Genomic DNA, 23,934 nt, shown 5'->3' on the forward strand with positions numbered 1-23,934 from the left:
CAGGACTCAGCAATTTCACTCTTAGGTATTTACCCAAGAGAAACAAAGTATATTTCCACAAAAATGACCTCTATGTAGATATTTATAGCAGCTTTATTAGTAATTGCCAAAGAACTAGAAATCAGCCAAATGTCTTAACAGGTAAGTGGATATACAGATTGTGATACATTCATACAATTGAATACTACTCAGTGATATAAAAGAATAAACTACCAGTACATGAAATAATATGGATGAATCTCAAAAAATTATGTTTAGGTAAAAGAAGCTAGACTCAAAGGACTGCATACTGTATGATTCTTTTTATATGACATTCTTAAAAAGGAAAAACTGTAGGGACAAAAATCACATCACTGATTGCCAGAGGCTGAGTGTGAAAAGAAGGCATTGACTCCAATGTTGCACAAGGACCATTTGGGGGTAACAAGAATATTCTGTGTCAAGACTGGATAACTTTGTCAAAATTTACAGAAGTATATAGTGAAAATCAGTAAATCTTTACCTTATGTAAATTATGACTCAATAAGTCTGACATTGAAAAATCCATATGTGTACTTACTTGCATATGTTTACTTTGATAAAATTTTACCTAAAATATGAGTATAAGAAGAAAAAGTGTTATACTTGTGTAAAATGTTTATACTATAGTAAAAGTATAAAATGTACTTGTAAATAATGAACCCAAATTCATAGATGTGTTTTTCTTTGGGGCTGGGAAGGAAGAAAGGGATGTGACTGATGAGTGTGATACATGGAACGGGGTAGGGGATTTTTTTTTTTCTTTTTTAGAGACACGGTCTCACTTTGTTGACCAGGCTGGAGTGCAGTGGTGTGATCCTAGCTCACTGAAGCCTTGAATTCCTGGGTTCAAGCAATCCTCCTGCCTCAGCCTTCTGAGTAGCTGGGACTATAGGTGCATGCCAGCACACCCAGCTAATTTTAAAAATTTTTGTAGAGATGAGGTCTTGCTGTGTTGCGCAGGCTGATCTCAACCTCCTGGGCTGAAGTAATCCTCCCACCTTAGCTTGCCAAACCGGTGGGAAATGAGGCATGAGCTACCATATAGGCATGAGCCACTGTACCTGGCTGAATTTTTTTTTTATGTGAAGCAAAATAGCAATTTTTGAAAAAAAAATAAAGCAAGGTGTATATAGCAGTCTGTATAAACCGCTATCAATTTTGTAAATCGGGTAATTTATTTGCAAGTATCTATGTATGCTTATATATGTATAGACTATCTCTGGAAGGAGGTATAACGGACAGATAACTAGTAATCTCAGGAGAAGGGATTTGCAGTACTGAGGGTAGGAGGTGGGAGATTTACTTTACATTGTATATTCTCTTACACTAAGTTTTGTTAGTTTTTGTTTAATGCATGCATTTATTTTTGCAAGTATACACGTAAATGAATGCATGCAGTTTTTATAAAAGTAATTGCCAGAAATATTGGAATAGGATGCCCGAAAGAAAAACAGGAAAAATATCTTGTTTGTTAATTTCCTTGATATTTTTGATAAGAGATTTATTTTTGACATATAGTATGATAGGATTATATGATGTAAATATCAATCTAGGAAATACTATAGAAGTAAATAGCACGTTTAAATTGGTTGAGTGTTTCAACAATGCATGCAACAGATACCCAACTCAGACTAGCCTAAGTCACCCTCCAACTTACCCCCCAACAAAGGATTTATCTACCCTGGAAGTCCAGGAAGCAGATCTGGATCTGTTTTCTGGCATATGTGAATCCAAGAGTAGAAATGATATTGTCAGGACTTGGTTTTCTCCTGAGGCTAGTGGGATGCAGTACTTCGATTAGACAACCTGGATCTTATACCTGAGGTGATGGGGGATGAAGTTCATTTTAGCCACAGAGACTGAACAAGATCACTGTAGCATAGGGTAAGGGTGTTTCTGAAAAAAGAAATGCTGCTGGATAAGCATACATCTGATAAAGTAAGGATATTGTAAAGCCAGAAAGTTTATAATAGCTTTGAACATAATCACTAGGGCCTAGGAAGAAAATTAGATACTCGGAATTAAGAAATTGAGTGAATTGAGTGAATTGTTATAAAGCAACCAAGTCTTCATAGTCAACTAAATGTGGGAGGAGAAAGTGAAATTTTCAATAGTACCTTAAGCATGGGAATTTAAACTTATCACAGTCCCATTTTCATTATGAAAATTTCTAGGCAAAAACTACATTTTAGTGTTTTCCTACAAGAATTTTTGTTTTGTTGGTTGGTTTTGGTTTTGTTTTCTGTGCACAGGTACCAAGTAAAAGACTTCAAAACAATCATTTTATTTCAGCATTTGTACATACGTAGCACTGGCACATATTTATTTAGTAAAACCTCTATTACCCGTTCAGTATTTGATATTCCTTAAATGCATGTCTGAAGTCTGAAGTTTTTAAAGTTGAATGTGATATGTGTGATTCTTTTTGACCTGCCATTAGTCACAGTGGGTATCTGTGTCTTCCAGGTTACCATTTTAATCACATTTTATGGTATACTGAAAATTGGAAAAGCTTTCATTCTTTGACGTTAAGAATCAGCCATCTATTTTTACTTTAGATGCTTTTCCCTAGTTTTTTAGAATGTTTTATCTCTAATTAGGGACTATGTCATGTTAAAGCAAGCATTCAAACATCTTAAATTTAACTATAAAGTAACACTTGGATAGAATTTACCAGTTCAGAGAACAAATTAATCTTAATGCTAAAACTTATATGCAAAGGTCCAAACTGCTGCATGTTTTTAAAATTATTATCAAAATAGAAAAGTAGCATTCTGTAAAGTTCACTTTTATTACATTGATTAATTTTCCTATAGTCAGGATTTACAATTTTTCTTATGACTTCTTACACAATAAAACAATTCCAGTGAAATTATATGAATTCAGCAAAATTCTGAACCTGTGGCTCCAAACTTTCTATTACTTTTTAATTGTTGGTTGTGTCCTACTTTGTGAGGTTTGTGACAACAATTTGCTCTGTGTTACCTTTCAAACACCATTTAAAGCAAAGTGAAAGATAACCATTTTATGAAAATTTAACTTTGAATAAACAATACTAAAACCTGACTTACCAGTGCCAGATTTTCAAAGTTACGTTGAAAATTGTTTTTGGTGTTGTTTGAAATCCAATGGGAATGATGGTGGGAGGGTGGCAAATTCTTTTTAAATTACTATGTTGAACCTCATTGAAAAAAACTGATAACCTGTTCTTTAAAACTCAACAATTATAGCAGGAAGGAACAATAATGCCCCTTTAATAAAGTATCACTAGCATTTAGGGTTGCTGCCATTCTCCCCTCTCGGGATTTGTTTTTCTCCCACAGAGAAGAAATTGAAAAGGTTAAATCATAACTGTAAGAATCAGTCTGTAGCCTGCTGTATTTTTTTCACATTCAGTATCAAAGATGGCTTGACAACATATTTAGAATTTTCTGAGTTTTCCTATTAATAAAGTTAAAAGAAAATCTAGTATGATCAGGCAGTGGAGCCACATTAAATTTGTATGTGAAACACCCATTGTACTTATCTCTACTATAGATATTGCTCTGAAACCCATGTTCCACTTTCTGAATTCTGTGTATAAAGTTAAACATTGCAGAAGGGCATATATCTGATGGTACAGATAAATAAGGTTGAAGTTTAGTAATGAGCAAGACTGCTAAATTTAATATGTTCAAGTTTTTAGTGTTTGTATTATTAATGCCTTTAGACTATTTTCTGGTAACTTATGAGGCACTGCTAAAAACATTCATAGGTTTTTTTTCTAACTGTCAGTAATTTAAGACTACTGTTCTTACTGTAGTACTGTATTTTATCATACCAAAATGAATACTGAATTTCTTAAAATATTAATTACTTGCAGGCAAAGTTGTTATCTATGCAACAAGCCAGAGAAACTGCAGTTCAACAGTACAAAAAACTGGAAGAGGAAATCCAAACCCTTCGAGTTTACTACAGGTAAAATTCTTTTTAGCCTGGGGTTAAGTAAATATTGTTAGTTTGGGAAATGTTTCTACCTGAGTTTACAATAGTGAATGAGGAAATACCTCAATGAAATTAAATATTATGCACTTAAAGCATTTTTATAACTAAAAAAAGATTCAGGCTTATAATATTTATTATTCTACCTCTTCTCTTTACTATATTTGGTAAAGTCTAAATTTCCACTTTCATTGTAACTATGAAATTTACATAATCCATTAGCAGTTGTCTAAATGAAGCCTGGATAGCTGTTGAGCTATTTGCCCATCTAAATGTCACCTCTAAAACAATTGTAAATATAAATATAAAATATACATATATTTATACTTATACATATAAATGTAATATATATTTAAATATATATTTTAAAACACATGAGTAGCAATAATAATAAACTTTCATGTATTTCAATATGACAGACTTATTAATTTATGTTACAGGAGTATTCACAACTACCCCATAACATAAATTAATAAGGTAGGTATTTTTTAATGAAAATGAATAGAAATGTCAGAATGCATCTCTTATAGTAATGGTAAACTTTTGTTTCAGGTTTGTATGTGAGAAAGAGAAAAAAGATTGTGTGTTGGGTTATGGGTAAAACACATATTCCTACAGTGGATCATGGTAGAAAACATTGAAAAAACAGACCGATGCACAATGCCATGTAAATTCTTTCATTACTAAGTTTTAAAAATTCTCAAGTCTGAAATGTAGGAATTCACTAAGGGGACTGTTAAGTTTTTGAAAGATTTTTGTTTTAATTTGGACCTTTTCTCAGAATAAAGTTAAAATGCAGAAAATGCAATTAAATCAAAATAAGTTTTACTGAAGTACAATTAAGAAAATATTATGTCATGATATATCATGATATACATACATCATTATTAATGGATAAAATAACTAGATCTAGCAGCAAGTCCATTAACAACTTTAATTTCAAGCCAGTGATGACTGTAAGTGGTATTTTTGGATAACTGCAAATGCTGAAATGTGACATGAAAATACCAGTGATTTCTATGGGTGCAAACTCTCAAGAACCACTGATATTACTACTGCAATTTGTTGCTCATGTTCATAATTGTAGGAAATACTGTAGTTCCGTGAGAGTTGGTGAAAATAAAGATATAATTCTTTCCCATCCCCAAGTTAAGCACTCCTGGTTTGGAGCAATATTACTAACATCTGCAGTAGTTGGCTATTGTTACGGGTTGAATTATGCCCCCCAAAAAGGTTATACTGATGTCCTAACCCCTGCTATCTGAGAATGTGATTTTATTTTGAAATAGGGTTTGTACAGAGGTAATCAAATTAAAATAAAGTCAGTAGGGTGGGCTCTAATCCACTACTACTGGTGTCCCCATAAAAAGGGAAATTTTGGACACAGAGACAGACATGCACAGAGGGAAGACAATCTGAAGACACACAGGGAGAAGACTGTCATGTATCTACAAGCCAAGGAGTGCCAACAATTGCTGGCAAACACCAAACACTAGAAGAGGCAAGGAAGGACTCTCCTTTACAGTTGTCAGAAAGAACATTGCCCAGCCGACACCTGATTCCAGACTTCTATAGTTTCCAGAACTATGTGATATTAAATATCTGTTGTTTTAAGCCACACAGTTTGTGGTACTTTGTTATGGCTGTCCTTGGAAACTAATGCAGTTATCAAACATCAAGTATGTTTGGTTGGTCACTGACTGTTGGGAATCATTTGCTTTTGCAATTAGAATTAGTGTCTATAAGTGGGCATACAGGTAAGGAAAACCCTGATGGTGAATGAATACATCCTACCAACCTACTTTATTTTGGACTATAAAATGAATATTATACTCATTCCTCTGTCTTTTACACCAATGACTCTCAACTGTAGCTGCCATTAGAATAACCTGATGGCCTCTAAAAATTCTGACGCTTAGCCCACCCCATGCTGATTACATCAGTGTGTTTTTAAAGCTCTCTAGAAAATTCCTTTATGCAGCCAAGTTTGAGAGCTGATGTTCTATATGCATATTTCAGTTAGCTGCATTAAATTAGGGTCTCTTCTTGGTAAAGTAATAAAGAGGCAGATATTAAACCAATTATGAACACATGAATGCCATGTGGTTTGTGCCCTGACCATGGACATTGCAGTCTGGTAATTAGCAGATTCACCTTATTGATGGGGAAGGTTTTTATGGAACATTCTCCAGTAACATTTATGGGACAGGACAGTAGGTACTCTGTTGATGAAGTGACAGTGTCAGAGAATTCCAAGAGGTATATGATAATGTTGCATGAACTGACATTACTTCCTAACAAACAAACCTTGATGCCAGTTCCTGAAGCTCCTCTGCTGAATTGTGGAAGATGATTGAATCATTTTTGAAAATCATAAAGCTAAAATTCTTGTTTTTCAAATACTCTTTAAAATCTACATAAGTCTGGTAGGATTATATGATCTCTTCTAAATAGAGGTTAGTAATTATTGGTTCAAAGATATGCTTCACAACTACTTTTCTCACTGCTACTTAAAAAAAATTTCTGGTGATGTAATAAAGCCACTGGGATTTGCAATTAGACAGCCGTGCCATGTGTGGTCGTGTATAAATGAACCTCACCAAGCTCCTCTCCTTTCTTTAAAATGAGAGTAATAGTACCTACTTATAGGGTTATTTTAAGTATATTCAGTTCTTAGCACAGTGTTTGGTTTATTGTTATTGATCAACCAATGTCAAGATATATTTCTTTTTAAAACAAAAGATCATTGAGGTAGGAGTAGAACCAAAAAATATATCACTGAAACCAAAGAAGATTTCCCATAGAAAAAAAGAATCAAATGTTACTAAGTGGTTAACTATGATAAGGACCAAAGGTATCCTTTACATTGGAAATTCAGTGGCCATTAGTGACTTCCACAGAGTAGTTTAGTCAATAGAGTATTAGATATAGACATCAGTTTTCTGTGAATTGAAGAGTAATTAGGAGGTAAAGAAGCATAGCAATTTGGTCAATAGAGCAGTCCTTGAAGAAACTTGAGTAAGAAAGGTGATAATGATAATTGAGAAGAGAGGAAACGTAGGTTAAGGATTTTTGTTTTTGAAAAATAGCAAATACTTGAGTATATTTATGGCTAATTTGAGGAAGCCAAAATAAAGAATTCTTATAGAGCAGGATTCCAGAGGAGGTAGGAAGGGATGGAATTTAGAGTATCTGCAGAAAAGTTCACCTTGAACAAAAAGCTGGCCAAATTGTGATCAGAGACAGGAGTATAGGAGTTAAGAATAGCTGTATTTGTAAATTTGAGGCCACAATTAGTATTAACTGCACCCCCACCCCCTGCATAAAGTAGGGGTCAGTGTTGGCTTCTGAACATGAGAGGGTGGGCAGATCACCTGAGGTCAGGAGTTCAAGACCACCCTAGCCAACATGACGAAACCCTGTCTCTACTAAAAATACAAAAAATTAGCCAGGTGTAGTGGCGGACGCCTGTAATCCCAGCTACTCAGGAGGCTGAGGCAGGAGATCATCACTTGAACCTGGGAGGTGGAGGTTGCAGTGAGCCAAGATTGCACCGTTGTACTCCAGCCTGGGCAACAAGAGTGAAACTCTGTCTCAAAATACACGCACACACATATATATATGTGTGTGTGTGTATATATATATACACACACACAAATATGTATAATTCAAGAGCTGAAGAGACAGGAGATTGAAGTCGAAAAGTGGAATGTTACTATTTAAGTGAAATGCTTAAATGAAGTGAAGCACTCAGTTCTAAGCATGACCCAAAAACAAATAAATCGTACATGTTGAATGAAGATATATCATTCAGAAGAGACCTGCACAATGTGTAATGCATGGAAGAATGTTTGGTGTCCACTCAAAAATTTAAGGGAAGTTGCATCTTCCAGGGAGATTCCATGTTTCTCCTAAAACAAAAAGATACAGAGAACTTTCCTGCATCGCTGATGGGAATGTAAATTGATGCAGTCACTGTGGCAGACAATTTGGTGGTTCCTGAAAAGTCAAACATAGAATTACCATATGATCTAGCAAGCCCACTCCTAGGTATATACCCAAAAGAATTGAAAGTAAGGACAAGCAGTTACTGTACACCAATGTTTATGAAAGCATTGTTCATATTAACCAAAAGGTGGAAACCACCCAAGTATCCCTCAGCAGATGAATAAACAAAATGTGGTATATACAGAGAATGGAATATTATCCAACTATTCATTATTCAAAAACAAATGAAATTCTGATACATTCTGCAACATGGACAAACCTAAAGACATTATGCTAAGTGAAATAAACCAGATAAGAAAGAAAGATTGTATGATTCCACTTATATGAGTTACTTAAAATAGCCAAGTTCATAGAGACAGAAAATAAAATAGAGGTTACCCAGAGTTGGAGAAAGGGAATAGGGAGTTATAAGAATGGGAAATTATATGATTTACACAGAGTGGGATGATGAAAAGTTGTGGAAATGAATAATGGTGATAATTGTACAATATTGTCAGTGTACTTACTGCCAGTAAGTTGTACAGTTAAAATGATTAAAATAGTAAATTTTATGTTGTCATTTTACCACACATTTTTCTAAAGATACAGAGAACACTCTGTGAGGATATACAGAAATTTATTTTAAATGGGATTAGTATAAGATTCCTGGGATGTACAACTCTAGGACGGGGGAAGAAATTACCGAAAAACCAAGCTTAAGTTTCCTGCAAGCTCAAAGTCTACTTTAATTTCATTTAAATGAAAGTAAACAGTATTTCTTACACACCTGGTAAATGGTGCTCACAAATCTGTATGTGAAACACAGCTAATTCATAGAAATATTAGGTTTTTCTACCAATTTTCCTATGTTATAGAGGAAATGAAAAGGTTCCATTTTATGTGAAGGAACCTAAAACTAACTCTAATTTTCAGATAGATTAAATGGATAGATAGAACTCATAGATAATGGATTATGTTTGGCAAGCAATACTTAACAGCTATCCAAATCAGTTTACACTTACATATACATTTATACATGTATATTGTCATATTAGAGAAAGTTGTTTACCAATATTTAAGAAAAAATAAGGCTAGGAAAATATAGGATTAGGACAGGTAGCTAAGCCAGGAGCAAGTGAGAATACAGCCGGCATGTATACTGTGAAGCAGCAAAAGAGAAAACTTCAAGTCTGACTCTCAACTCTCCAACAGCCAAAACAGTAGAGGATGTATGATCAGCTCTTTGTTTTAGGGGCAGATTAAAATATGATGATGGCTTTCATTCTGCCTTTCCTTTGATTTTACTAATTAGTGGCCGGGCATGGTGGCTCACGCCTGTAATCCCAGCACTTTGGGAGGCCAGCGGATCACTTGAGTCCAGGAGTTCAAGACCAGCCTGGGCAACATGACCAAACCCCATCTCTATAAAAAATATAAAATTTAGCAAGGCATGGCATGTGTCTGTAATCCCAGCTACTCAGGAGGCTGAGGTGGGAGGATCACTTGAGCCCAAGAGGCAGAAGTTGCCGTGAGTGGAGATCACACCAGTGTACTCCAGCCTGGGAAACAGAGTGAGATTCTGTCTCCCCAGTTTTTTTCTTCTTTACTAATTAGTGATACTGGCCTCTTTTTTTTAAAAAAAAAAAAAAAGGGTTTTTTTCAAAAATCTTTTTTTTTTTTTTTTCTGGTTTAGTGTAAGAGCTACTGCTGGTAAAAACATTCCATTCCCTTGTATGGAAATAAGGAAAATGGAAATATGGAAATACAGATTTTGAGTTTCTTTATTCTGTTTGTTTCCTTTGAGTTGTAGAATATTTTGAGTGCTAAGAAAATGAAGCATTGGCCTTTTGTTTCTTTTGGCAGTTAGGAGCAGTGGCCAGTGAGATGCAGGGTAGAGATATTAAACTTACCACTGTAGCTGATAGCTCTTTGCATTAAAACAGAAAAGATAGCAGGAGAGGACTAACAATATCAAGATTTAAAATAAATTCCACATATTATAAAAGTGCTATTAGTAAATATTAGTACCTCCTGATTGCTATAGCAAACGCTAAATTCATTTGCAACACTTTCGTTAATCTAAATCTAGACAGTTTCATCAAGAAAGAATCTTAAACTTGTAGGGATTATTTTTGTATTTAGTAATGATTTTTTTCCTGTTGTTATAAACCTGTAGTGCTGCATTCCTAAGTTCAGGAGGCATAATAATAACAAACTCTTTTCTAATTGAGGGAATGCCTGTTTCAATGTTTGCTGATTTTATAGTGCTTCCTTATATTTCCTTTCACTTAAAGAAAGTGTAAATTAAAGTGTTTAGACAAGAATTAGACCTTGTTATTTGGTGCCAGTAGTATAGGATGTATTATACATATTATAATTAACAACAGTCAGTGTGTTTTAAATTTTTGTTATATTTTGTGTGATTCCATGTGTGAATTTGTAATGCCATTCAGAATATGGTAAATTTGACATTTTAGAACAAAAATGTTGAAGAGAATGCTTCATTTTTTAGGGTAATTTGTTTCCTATGATTGAACTAGTATTTTTTGATAATAATTATATGAAATACTTATGTGTTTAACATAGTGAAAAGTGGGATAAACATGAACCCTACTTACTGGGTTTGTAGTATACATTTAAAAGTCATAGAAACCATAAAGACAGAGGCCAGATGAAATATACACAAAAAGAAAGTAAAATTCTTTATTTTTTTCTATATTACTTTAGTAAATTTTATTCAGTATGGGTCCTTTTCTCTTTATATACTTTTTTTGGTCTGTGTATATACTATCCTTAACAATCAGAAATACTGCTGACTGTCACTAGAATCCATGGGGTTTTTTGTTTTGTTTTGTTTTAATGGTAGTGATAGTTTTTTATTGAACCATATGCTTTCTTGGTCAGAACTATGAGTTGATAAGACAAGTCACTGGTGATTATAGCATGCAAACTATAGCCGTGAAGCAGTATTTTTCTCAATGCAAATCCCTCATCAAGAGTGGGGTTGAACACTTGATCCTGACCTCATTAGATGTATATTCTAATCAGTGGTGTCAATTGGCCTACCCAGTGACGTAAATTTTTGTCACACCTCTGTTTTCTCTAATAATTAACTATCTACGGAGCTACATTATGGTACCATACTGCAACAGCTATGATTAAAAAGAACACAACAAGACTTGAATTACACTTCCATCTTTGGCATTAATCAGATTTTTTTTGGATTAGTGTAGACAAGTTTCAAGTTTGCTTGATTTCAGTTTCTTTAATTTTGACGTGAAAAGCTTTTTCTATTTCTCACATTTTATTAAATTTGTTACCCCTTTATATGAGGTAGATTGAATTTTTATTTAGTAACATTTAGAGTCAAACAGTCTTTTTATGCCATTAAGTTGTATCTATTTTCAGGGCCTTTAAATTTAAAACTTTACAGCTGGCTTCACTGTTCAAGTCACTATATATTTATTTATTGGTGACTCTGGAATGTAAAACAAAAAGAAAATTAAAAGTTTAAAAAAAAAAAAACTTAAAGTATACATTTTCTATATGTCCAGTGATTTGGACTATATTTATTAAGCATTCCTCTCTTCTTTCACTCAACTTATAGAATATGGCATTTACTAAGTTACTTAACTTCTGAATGTCGATTGCCTCACCTGTAAACAGCAATAATATCTAACCTGCTTAATATGAAAATCAGTGAGATGATATATCTGAATGTTTTTGAAAACTGTAAAGCACTGTGCAAAGGAAATATATTAATAAATGTAATTTATAAAATCACTTACAAATGTTTGCTGTCTTGAGACATAAGACAATTAAATTAGTAAAGAGGCTATTGCTACTGAAGTAAATTCATATCTTCTATAGCTTTCTATCCAGAAGGACGTTTTTAAGCATTATCAGTTTTCACAATTTTCTGTGCCTTGTTCAACACACTAAGTTATAAGAAAAAAACTAAATTTCAACATGTATAGCTCTCAACTGCTAATTGTTATTCTACAAAGTGACTCAACCTCCTTTTAAGAGCATTTAACAAAATATTTTGTCACGGGGGAGGAGCCAAGATGGCCGAATAGGAACAGCTCCAGTCTACAGCTCCCAGCGTGAGCCACGCAGAAGACGGGTGATTTCTGCATTTCCATCTGAGGTACCGTGTTCATCTCACTAGGGAGTGCCAGACAGTGGGCGCAGGTCAGTGGGTGAGCGCACCGTGCGCCAGCCGAAGCAGGGGCGAGGCATTGCCTCACTCGGGAAGCACAAGGGGTCAGAGAGTTCCCTTTCCAGGGGTGACAGACGGCACCTGGAAAATCGGGCCACTCCCACCCGAATACTGTGCTTTTCCGACGGGCTTAGGAAACGGTGCACCAGGAGATTATAGCCCGCAACCGGCTCAGAGGGTCCTACGCCCACGGAGTCTCGCTGATTACTAGCACAGCAGTCTGAGATCAAACAGCAAGGCGGCAGCGAGGCTGGGGGAGGGGCGCCCACCATTGCCCGGGCTCGCTTAGGTAAACAAAGCAGCCAGGAAGCTTTAACTGGGTGGAGCCCACCACAGCTCAAGGAGGCCTGCCTGCCTCTGTAGGCTCCACCTCTGGGGGCAGGGCACAGACAAACAAAAAGACAGCAGTAACCTCTGCAGACTTAAATTTCCCTGTCTGACAGCTTTGAGGAGAGCAGTGGTTCTCCCAGCACGCAGCTGGAGATCTGAGAACGGGCAGACTGCCTCCTCAAGTGGGTCCCTGACCCCTGACCCCCGAGCAGCCTAATTGGGAGGCACCCCCCAGCAGGGGCAGACTATCACCTCACACGGCCAGCCGGGTACTCCAACAGACCTGCAGCTGAGGGTCCTGTCTGTTAGAAGGAAAACGAACAGAAAGGACATCCACACCAAAAACCCATCTGTACATCACCATCATCAAAGACCAAAAGTAGATAAAACCACAAAGATGGGGAAAAAACAGAGCAGAAAAACTGGAAACTCTAAAAAGCAGAGTGCCTCTCCTCCAAAGGAACACAGTTCCTCACCAGCAACGGAGCAAAGCTGGACGGAGAATGACTTTGACGAGCTGAGAGAAGAAGGCTTCAGACGATCAAATTACTCCGAGCTACGGGAGGATATTCAAACCAAAGGCAAAGAAGTTGAAAACTTTGAAAAAAATTTAGAAGAATGTATAACTAGAATAACCAATACAGAGAAGTGCTTAAAGGAGCTGATGGAGCTGAAAACCAAGGCTCGAGAACTACGTGAAGAATGCAGAAGCCTCAGGAGCCGATGCAATCAAATGGAAGAAAGGGTATCAGCCCTGGAAGATGAAATGAATGAAATGAAGCGAGAAGGGAAGTTTAGAGAAAAAAGAATAAAAAGAAACGAGCAAAGCCTCCAAGAAATATGGGACTATGTGAAAAGACCAAATCTACGTCTGATTGGTGTACCTGAAAGTGACGGGGCGAATGGAACCAATTTGGAAAACACTCTGCAGGATATTATCCAGGAGAACTTCCCCAATCTAGCAAGGCAGGCCAACATTCAGATTCAGGAAATACAGAGAACGCCACAAAGATACTCCTCGAGAAGACCAACTCCAAGACACATAATTGTCAGATTCACCAAAGTTGAAATGAAGGAAAAAATGTTAAGGGCAACCAGAGAGAAAGGTCGGGTTACCCTCAAAGGGAAGCCCATCAGACTAACAGCAGATCTCTCGGCAGAAACCCTTCAAGCCAGAAGAGAGTGGAGGCCAATATTCAACATTCTTAAAGAAAAGAATTTTCAACCCAGAATTTCATATCCAGCCAAACTAAGCTTCATAAGTGAAGGAGAAATAAAATACTTTACAGACGAGCAAATGCTGAGAGATTTTGTCACCACCAGACCTGTCCCAAAAGAGCTCCTGAAGGAAGCACTAAACATGGAAAGGCACAACCAGTACCAGCCACTGCAAAATCATGCCAAAATGTAAAGACCATCGAGACTGGGAAGAGACTGCATCAACTAACGAGCAAAATAACCAGCTAACATCATAATGACAGGATCAGATTCACACATAACAATATTAACTTTAAATGTAAATGGACTAAATGCTCCAATTAAAAGACACAGACTGGCAAATTGGATAAAGACTCAAGACCCATCAGTGTGCTGTATTCAGGAAACCCATCTCATGTGCAGAGACACACATAGGCTCAAAATAAAAGGATGGAGGAAGATCTAACAGGCAAATGGAAAACAAAAAAAGGCAGGGGTTGCAATCCTAGTCTCTGATAAAACAGACTTTAAACCAACAAAGATCAAAAGAGACAAAGAAGGCCATTACATAATGGTAAAGGGATTAATTCAACAAGACGAGCTAACTATCCTAAATATATATGCACCCAATACAGGAGCACCCAGATTCATAAAGCAAGTCCTGAGTGACCTACAAAGAGACTTAGACTCCCACACATTAATATTGGGAGACTTTAACACCCCACTGTCAACATTAGACAGATCAACGAGACAGAAAGTCAACAAGGATACCCAGGAATTGAACTCAGCTCTGCACCAAGCGGACCTAATAGACATCTACAGAACTCTCCACCGCAAATCAACAGAATATACATTTTTTTCAGCACCACACCACACCTATTCCAAAATTGACCACATACTTGGAAGTAAAGCTCTCCTCAATAAATGTAAAAGAACAGAAATTATAACAAACTATCTCTCAGATCACAGTGCAATCAAGCTAGAACTCAGGATTAAGAATCTCACTCAAAACCACTCAACTACATGGAAACTGAACAACCTGCTCCTGAATGACTACTGGGTACATAACGAAATGAAGGCAGAAATGAAGATGTTCTTTGAAACCAACGAGAACCAAGACACAACATACCAGAATCTCTGGGATGCATTCAAAGCAGTGTGTAGAGGGAAATTTATAGCACTAAATGCCCACAAGAGAAAGCAGGAAAGATCCAAAATTGACACCATAACATCACAATTAAAAGAACTAGAAAAGCAAGAGCAAACACATTCAAAAGCTAGCAGAAGGCAAGAAATAACTAAAATCAGAGCAGAACTGAAGGAAATAAGAGACACAAAAAACCCTTCAAAAAATTAATGAATCCAGGAGCTGGTTTTTTGAAAGGATCAACAAATTGATAGACCACTAGCAAGATTAATAAAGAAAAAAAGAGAGAAGAATGAAATAGATGCAATAAAAAATGATAAAGGAGATATCACCACCGATCCCACAGAAATACAAACTACCATCAGAGAATACTACAAACACCTCACGCAAATAAACTAGAAAATCTAGAAGAAATGGATAAATTCCTCAACACATACACCCTCCCAAGACTAAACCAGGAAGAAGTTAAATCTCTGAATAGACCAATAACAGGAGCCGAAATTGTGGCAATAATCAATAGCTTACCAACCAAAGAAAGTCCAGGACCAGATGGGTTCACAGCCGAATTCTACCAGAGGTACAAGGAGGAACTGGTACCATTCCTTCTGAAACTATTCCAATCAATAGAAAAAGAGGGAATCCTCCCTAACTCATTTTATGAGGCCAGCATCATCCTGATACCAAAGCCTGGTAGAGACAGAACCATAAAAAAGAATTTTAGACCAATATCCTTGATGAACATGGATGCAAAAATCCTCAATAAAATACTGGCAAACCGAATCCAGCAGCACATCAAAAAGCTTATCCACCGTGATCAAGTGGGCTTCATCCCTAGGATGCAAGGCTGGTTCAATATACGCAAATCAATAAACGTAATCCAGCATATAAACAGAACCAAAGACAAAAACCACATGATTATCTCAATAGATGCAGAAAAGGCCTTTGACGAAATTCAACAACGCTTCATGCTAAAAACTCTCAATAAATTAGGTATTGATGGGACATATCTCAAAATAATAAGAGCTATCTATGACAAACCGACAGCCAATATCATACTGAGTGGGCAAAAACTGGAAGCATTCCCTTTGAAAACTGGCACAAGACAGGGATGCCCTCTCTCACCACTTCTATTCAACGTGGTGTTGGAAGTTCTGGCCAGGGCAGTTAGGCAGGAGAAGGAAATAAAGGGTATTCAATTAGGAAAAGAGGAAGTCAAATTGTCCCTGTTTGCAGATGACATGATTGTATATCTAGAAAACCCCATTGTCTCAGCCCAAAATCTCCTTAAGCTGATAAGCAACTTCAGCAAAGTCTCAGGATACAAAATCAATGTGCAAAAATCAGAAGCATTCTTATACACCATTAACAGACAAACAGAGAGCCAAATCATGAGGGAACTCCCATTCACAATTGCTTCAAAGAGAATAAAATACCTAGGAATCCAACTTACAAGGGATGTGAAGGACCTCTTCAAGGAGAACTACAAACCACTGCTCAAGGAAATAAAAGAGGATACAAACAAATGGAAGAACATTCCATGCTCATGGGTAGGAAGAATCAACATCGTGAAAATGGCCATACTGCCCAAGGTAATTTATAGACTCAATGCCATCCCCATCAAGCTACCAATGACTTTCTTCACAGAATTGGAAAAAACTACTTTAAAGTTCATATGGAACCAAAAAAGAGCCCGCATCGCCCAGTCAATCCTAAGCCAAAATAACAAAGCTGGAGACATCACACTACCTGACTTCAAACTACACTACAAGGCTACAGTAACCAAAACAGCATGGTACTGGTACCAAAACAGAGATATAGATCAATGGAACAGAACAGAGCCGTCAGAAATAACGCCACATATCTACAACTATCTGATCTTTGACAAACCTGAGAAAAACAAGAAATGGGGAAAGGATTCCCTATTTAATAAATGGTGCTGGGAAAACTGGCTAGCCATATGTAGAAAGCTGAAACTGGATCCCTTCCTTACACCTTATACAAAAATCAATTCAAGATGGATTAAAGACTTAAACATTAGACCTAAAACCATAAAAACTCTAGAAGAAAACCTAGGCATTATCATTCAGGACATAGGCATGGGCAAGGACTTCATGTCTAAAACACCAAAAGCAATGGCACAAAAGCCAAAATTGACAAATGGGATCTAATTAAACTAAAGAGCTTCTGCACAGCAAAAGAAACTACCATCAGAGTGAACAGGCAACCTACAGAATGGGAGAAAATTTTTGCAACCTACTCATCTGACAAAGGGCTAATATCCAGAATCTACAATGAACTCCAACAAATTTACAAGAAAAAACCAACCCCATCAAAAAGTGGGTGAAGGACATGAACAGACACTTCTCAAAAGAAGACATTTATGTAGCCAAAAAACACATGAAAAAATGCTCACCATCACTGGCCATCAGAGAAATGCAAATCAAAACCACAATGAGATACCATCTCACACCAGTTAGAATGGCAATCATTAAAAAGTCAGGAAACAACAGGTGCTGGAGAGGATGTGGAGAAATAGGAACACTTTTACACTGTTGGTGGGACTGTAAACTAGTTCAACCCTTGTGGAAGTCAGTGTGGCGATTCCTCAGGGATCTAGAACTAGAAATTCCATTTGACCCAGCCATCCCATTACTGGGTATATACCCAAAGGACTATAAATCATGCTGCTATAAAGACACATGCACACGTATGTTTATTGTGGCATTATTCACAATAGCAAAGACTTGGAACCAACCCAAATGTCCAACAATGATAGACTAGATTAAGAAAATGTGTCACATATACACCATGGAATACTATGCAGCCATAAAAATGATGAGTTCATGTCCTTTGTAGGGACATGGATGAAATTGGAAATCATCATTCTCAGTAAACTATCGCAAGAACAAAAAACCAAACACCGCATATTCTCACTCATAGGTGGGAATTGAACAATGAGAACACATGGACACAGGAAGGGAAACATCACACTTCGGGGACTACTGTGGGGTTGGGGGAGGGGGGAGGGATAGCATTGAGAGATATACCTAATGCTAGATGATGAGTTAGTGGGTGCAGCGCACCAGCATGGCACATGTATACATATGTAACTGACCTGCACATTGCGCACATGTACCATAAAACCTAAAGTATAATAATAAAAAATAAATAAAATAAAATAAAATAAATATTTTGTCACTTAATGGTTGTGCCTAGCTAAGGACCCAGAGTTTGTATTAGAATGGGCTTGCTAATTATAGGTCCTGGAATTTGATGTTTCTAAACATTGTTTCTATTAGCTTGAGAAAAATACAATTTTATATTTTGTTAGATTAAAAAAGTGCAGTGTTTCCCTCGGTCTTGGCACTCAGAATCACTGTTATTATAGGTCCACAGGTAGCAGTTGCCTCCTACATAGGTAATCTTTGATTCATCGCTTTCTTAAATTTAATTTATAACCAGCTTTTGCTAGATTTTTCCTTGCAATCATTGTCACTTTTGCCTTTTCCTACTTAGACTGCACCTGAATAATTTCGTGCCCAAGCTTTTTTTGCTACTTTGTTTACTTGTCTTCTCCATCCTTAAGATTCCTGAAACTTTATTTTCACCCTGTCATTCAGCCATCAATAGTATTTAACAATACCACATTACATATATAATAAAGTCCGAACTCTTTAATGTAACATACATGAACTTCCTCGATATTGCTGCCATCTCTGTTTCTTTTTTTTTTTTTTTTTTCGAGACAGAGTCTTGCTCTGTCGCCCAGGCTGGAGTGCAGTGGCACGATCTCGGCTCACTGCAAACTCCACCTCCCAGGTTTGCGCCATTCTCCTGCCTCGGCCTCCCAAGTAGCTGGGACTACAGGCACCCGCCACCACGGCTGGCTAATTTTTTTTTTATTTTTTTTATTTTTAGTGGGAACAGGGTTTCACCATGTTAGCCAGGATGGTCTTGATCTCCTGACCTCCTGATCTGCTCACCTCGGCCTCCCAAAGTGCTGGGATTACAGGCATGAGCCACTGCGCCCAGCCCTGTTTCTAATTCAATATTTCACCAATTATCTTTTTACTTCCCAGTTTCATTCATATTTGTGTCACTGGTATACTGCTTCACACATAGTAAGCGCTCAACAAATATTTGTTACACTGAATTGACTATTTTGTGCACTCCCAAAATAGATTGTTCAATATTCAATGGATACACCGAACAATTTCCCACTTCAGTGCTTTCTCATATGTCGTCATTTCCTCCTGGACTACTCCATCTCTGCCTATCCCATTTTTATTGAGGCTTCACATCATAATTTAAATAACAGCTATTCTATTAATCCTTTTCTAATCTTGTCCATTAGAAGTGATCTCACTATGTAAAATTCCTACCATAGTTATTCACAGTGGCTCTCTCACAATACATACCTCATGCCTTCTTGTCCAATAGTTCTATGAATATGTGTCTTCACTCCCCTACTAGTGCTTCTGTTCTTTATGTATAGCAAGACTTCTGTAAATATATGTCAACAAAGGAATAAACAATCAAAGTTAACACTAGATTGAAAGTTTATTCAGCTGTAAAGTGTCTCCTGCACAATGTTTTTTTGTGTGCATTGCATGTAATAAGAACTCATTGACAAATGTGTAAATGAATGAATGATTTTAGATGACATGAACCTAGTCCAGCATGTAGGTTAGTTATTTACACGGATGTGGGTCAAAATGGGGTCTCCATATAATAAAGCAAATATATCACTTACCAAAAAAATTCTTTTTTTTTAGACCTACAGTGTTCATATCTGAAAACTATCATTGGAAACATTTGTTTGGATTTTACCTTTCTTAAAATTTAGAATAAAAAACAAAAACTTAGGAAATAGTATCATTATCCACTGTTCATTGCAGCATTATTCTTAGAATGAAAAAATAAATGAAAATATTTTCCGTGGATGCTTTGTTTGGTCTGCATATCATTGGAAAAAATATATTAAATTCATTGCCAAAATGAGATCTAGGAGATCTGGCAATGCGGGACCCTTAGGATTATAGTATGACATGTTTATTATTCAGGGTTCTTCAGAGAAAGAGAACCAATAGACTGTATATAAATAGGGCAAGAGATTCGTTTTAAGAAGTTGGCTCAAACAATTGTGGGGCCTGGCACGTCTGAAAATCTCAGAGCAAGCCATTGGGCTGGAAAACCAGTGAAGGGCTGATGTTGTACTTTTTAAAATTTTTTATTTTTGACTCAGGTCTCGCTCTGTTTCCTAGGCTGGAGTGCAGTGGTGCAATCATAGCTCACTGCAGCCTCAAACTCCCTGCTGAAATGATCCTCCTGCCTCAGCCTCCTGAGTAGCTAGGACTACAGGCACATGCCACCATGCCAATTTTTTTTTTTTTTAATTATACTTTCGGTTCTGGGATACATGTGCAGAATGTGCAGTTTTATTACACAGGTATACATGTGCCATGGTGGTTTGCTGCACCCATCAACCCATCATCTACATTAGGTATTTCTCCTAATGCTATCCCTCCCCTTGCCCCCCAGCCTCCAACAGGCCCCAGTGTGTGATGGCCCCCTCCCTGTGTCCATGTGTTCTCATTGTTCAACTTCCACTTATGAGTGAGATCATGCAGTGTTTGGTTTTCTGTTCCTGTGTTAGTTTGCTGAGAATGATGGTCTCCAGCTTCAACCATATCCCTGCAAAGGACATGAACTCATTCTTGTTTGTTTGTTTTTTTGAGACCAAGTCTCGATCTGTTGCCCAGGCTGGAGTGCAGTGGTGTGATCTCAGCTCACTGCAACCTCTGCCTCCCAGGTTCAAGTGATTCTCCTGCCTCAGCCTCCCGAGTAGCTGGGATTACAGGTGCCCACCACCATGCCCAGCAAATTTTTGTATTTTTAGTAGAGACGGGGTTTCACCATGTTGGCCAGGCTGGTCTCAAACTCCTTATCTCAGGTGATCCACCCACCTCGGCCTCCCAAAGTGCCAGGATTACAGGCATGAGTCACCGTACCCAACCCTGAACTCACTCTTCTTTATGGCTGCATAGTATTCCATGGTGTATATATGCTACATTTTCTTTATCCAGTCTATCATTGATGGTCATTTGGGTTGGTTCCAAGTGTTTACTATTGTGAATAGTGCCGCAATAAACATACGTGTGCATGTGTCTTTATCATAAAATGATTTATAATCCTTTGGGTATATACCCAGTAATGGAATTGCTGAATCAAATGGTATTTCTGGTTCTAGATCCTAGAGCAATCACCACACTGTTTTCCAAAATGGTTGAACTAATTTACACTCCCAGTGTAAAAGCATTCCTATTTCTCCACATCCTCTCCAGCATCTGTTGTTTCCTGGCTTTTTAATGATCACCATTCTAACTGGCGTGAGATGGTATCTGACTGTGGTTTTGATTTGCATTTCTCTAATGACCAATGATGATGAGCTTTTTTTCATGTTTGTTGGCCATATAAGTGTCTTCTTTTGAGAAGTGTCTGTTCATATCCTTCACTCATTTTTTGATGAGGTTGTTTTTCTCTTGTAAATTTGTTTAAGTTCCTTATAGGTTCTGGATATTACCCCTTTGTTAGATGGATAGATTGCAAAAATTTTCTCCCAAAAATATGGAACGCTTCACGAATTTGCCTGTCATGCTTGCACAGGGGCCATGCTAATCTTCTCTTTATGGTTCTAATTTTAGTATATGTACCCAAGATGAGCAATAATTTAAAAAAAAAAAATAGAGACAAGGTCTCACTATGTTGCCCAGGCTGGTCTTGAACTCCTGAGCTCAAGCAATCCTGTCACCTTGACTTCCCAGTGTTGGGATTACAGAAGTGAGCCACCACACTTAGCAGATGTTGTGGCCTTGAGTCTCAAGATGCAGAATTTCTTCTTCCTTATGGGATCTCAGTCTTCCACTGATTGGATAAGGTCTACTCATAATTATACAGGCAGTCTGTTGTACTCAAAGTCTACTGATTAAACATGTTAATCACAGCAAAAAAAAACAAAATATCTTCACAGCAACATCTAGATTGCTGTTTGACCAAATATCTCATTACCATAGCCTAGCCAAGTTGACACATATAATTAACCATCACATGTGCATTTGAACAATTGACTAGGGCTGGGTAAAAATTACCCTCTCTAAAAGGGGCATGCACTTGCCATTTCACCACACTTTCTATTCCACCTACTTTGTGAATTTAAAGTCATCTTCCTTGACCCTGTAGGTATTTAATTTTATAACCTCAGATGTATGTTGTGATATTACTTATAAAATGGATGTTTGTACACATATACATATACTCTGGCCCCTGGCTACCTCTCTAACCTTATTTCTTAACATGTTTCTACTCTTGGTTCACTCCAGCCACACTAGGTTCCTTAATAACTCAAATATTCTAGGTGTCCTCCCATCCCAGGGCCCTGCCATGTGTTTTCTCTGCCTGGAGTGTTCTACTCCCGGAATGTCACGAGTCTGTTCCTTTACCTTGTTCAACTTCCTGCTTCAATGTCACAAGATCACACTATCTAAAATAGCATACCCTGTTACTGCATCACTCTATTTGTTACTCTCCTTTATTATTTTTTTCATAATAGACATGCTTACATGACACTATACTGTATTAGTGGATTGTCCTTTAGGATTTTTTTTTTAACCACTGAATCTTATACCTGAATCAGTGCTTGGCACGTCTCTGATGCTCAATAAGTGTTTTGAATGAGTGAGTATGTATTAATATATGTGTATGCTTAAACATTGTGATGCATTAGAAACTTAACAGCAGGTTGCCCGGGAAGTGAGACTGAGTCTAGCAGTCAGATTTCTTATATCCATGGTAAGTGAGAGAAGGGGACATTTTAACTTTCATTTCATATAATAAAGTGTTTGAATTTAAAAATTTTTTAGGTACATGTATTACTTTTGTATATTATAGCAATTAGTTTGTAAGTTTTGAAAAGACTCATGCATGGTAACCTGCACAAATTAAGCTTAATGCTTAGAATTGATAATGAAAAACTGAACCATGTTTTGGTATATGTATATTTATGACAACGTGGTTAATTTTTTTAAAATAGATTTTATTAGTGTTGTGCTTTACAAAAGGTGGGATTTATAAGGGAATTAAATTCCAGAGTAGACTTTATTCACCTGTGTTATGGAAAATATACATATAAATGATATCTTCACTTGCATTTTATATTTGCCGAATATTTTTAACTGTTTTTGAAGATATTTTACATGGCACTAATTCAAGCAGTTTTTAAAAGTAAAATAAGATGTTAAGAAAAATACTACCAACTTTAAAAGAACTATTAACCTGACATTCTTCTTCCACTTGATACAGAAGCAGGATTCTGTGACTGGTTAGAGATGAAGAGGGTGCCTTTTTAAAATAATTCAGTCCTGTGAACACCAGCTATAGTCAGAAATGATAAGGAGAGGAGAGAATTCCTTCATATTTCAATAAATTTCACTCAGTTTAATTAGGTTTATTTAGTATATTTTAATTATAGATGTTTTCCTTTTCTTTACATGACACATGCATTAATAAATGAATTAAAGATTTTTATTGACTCTAAACTAGTTAAAAATATTTAGCAAATGAAAATAGTAGCTAATAATTGAAGACCTTTGTTCAGGAACATTCTGATTCATTAATTGCAAAAACAATAAACGTTAAACATACAGTACAAGATCTAATAAACTGAGATCTTTAAGCTAGTTTTGATTTCTATAAACTTTCTAATGACACTGCTGTCATAAAAAGCTTAGTAAATATTGACTGAGGATGATGATGACGATCCGGCAGTATTTTTAAGACTGGGTGGCACTGGCAGTACAGTCAGATATCCGGGACTTAACATTGTTATTTTGCCATGAGGCCCTTCCACCTGGCCCTATCCCTAAAGGATAAATGTTTACCTATAGTTAGGTATTTAAATGTGTAAATATTCCAGATTCAATTATATGTGAGGTAGCTAGAGTTTTCATTCTTTAAATCATGAACTTGTTCTCTAAAGTTTAAATGATTTACA

The 23,934-nt window shown here is 36.7% G+C and overlaps 1 protein-coding gene and 1 non-coding gene across 20 annotated transcripts in view; one reads left to right on the plus strand and one right to left on the minus strand.

The window, feature by feature from the left end:
• Positions 1 to 23,934, plus strand: part of MIPOL1 (mirror-image polydactyly 1) — a 401,793-nt gene that overhangs the window by 233,686 nt on the left and 144,173 nt on the right. For 14 of the 19 annotated variants that reach the window (XM_054530043.2, XM_054530050.2, XM_024232049.3 and 11 more), the window contains one exon: positions 3,884 to 3,978. In XM_054530043.2, the coding sequence (XP_054386018.1) occupies positions 3,884 to 3,978 (95 nt within the window). Of the gene's footprint in view, positions 1 to 3,883; positions 3,979 to 4,442; positions 6,564 to 23,934 lie in introns of those variants that run through there. The other 5 variants (XM_063715566.1, XM_063715567.1, XM_054530055.2 and 2 more) reach the window with 4 other exon arrangements.
• Positions 21,507 to 21,611, minus strand: LOC112128982 (U6 spliceosomal RNA). The gene has a single exon (XR_002911411.1). It is a non-coding gene; the product is annotated as a U6 spliceosomal RNA (small nuclear RNA).

Source organism: Pongo abelii, chromosome 15 (assembly GCF_028885655.2).
Source record: "Pongo abelii isolate AG06213 chromosome 15, NHGRI_mPonAbe1-v2.0_pri, whole genome shotgun sequence".
Taxonomy (NCBI): domain Eukaryota; kingdom Metazoa; phylum Chordata; class Mammalia; order Primates; family Hominidae; genus Pongo; species Pongo abelii.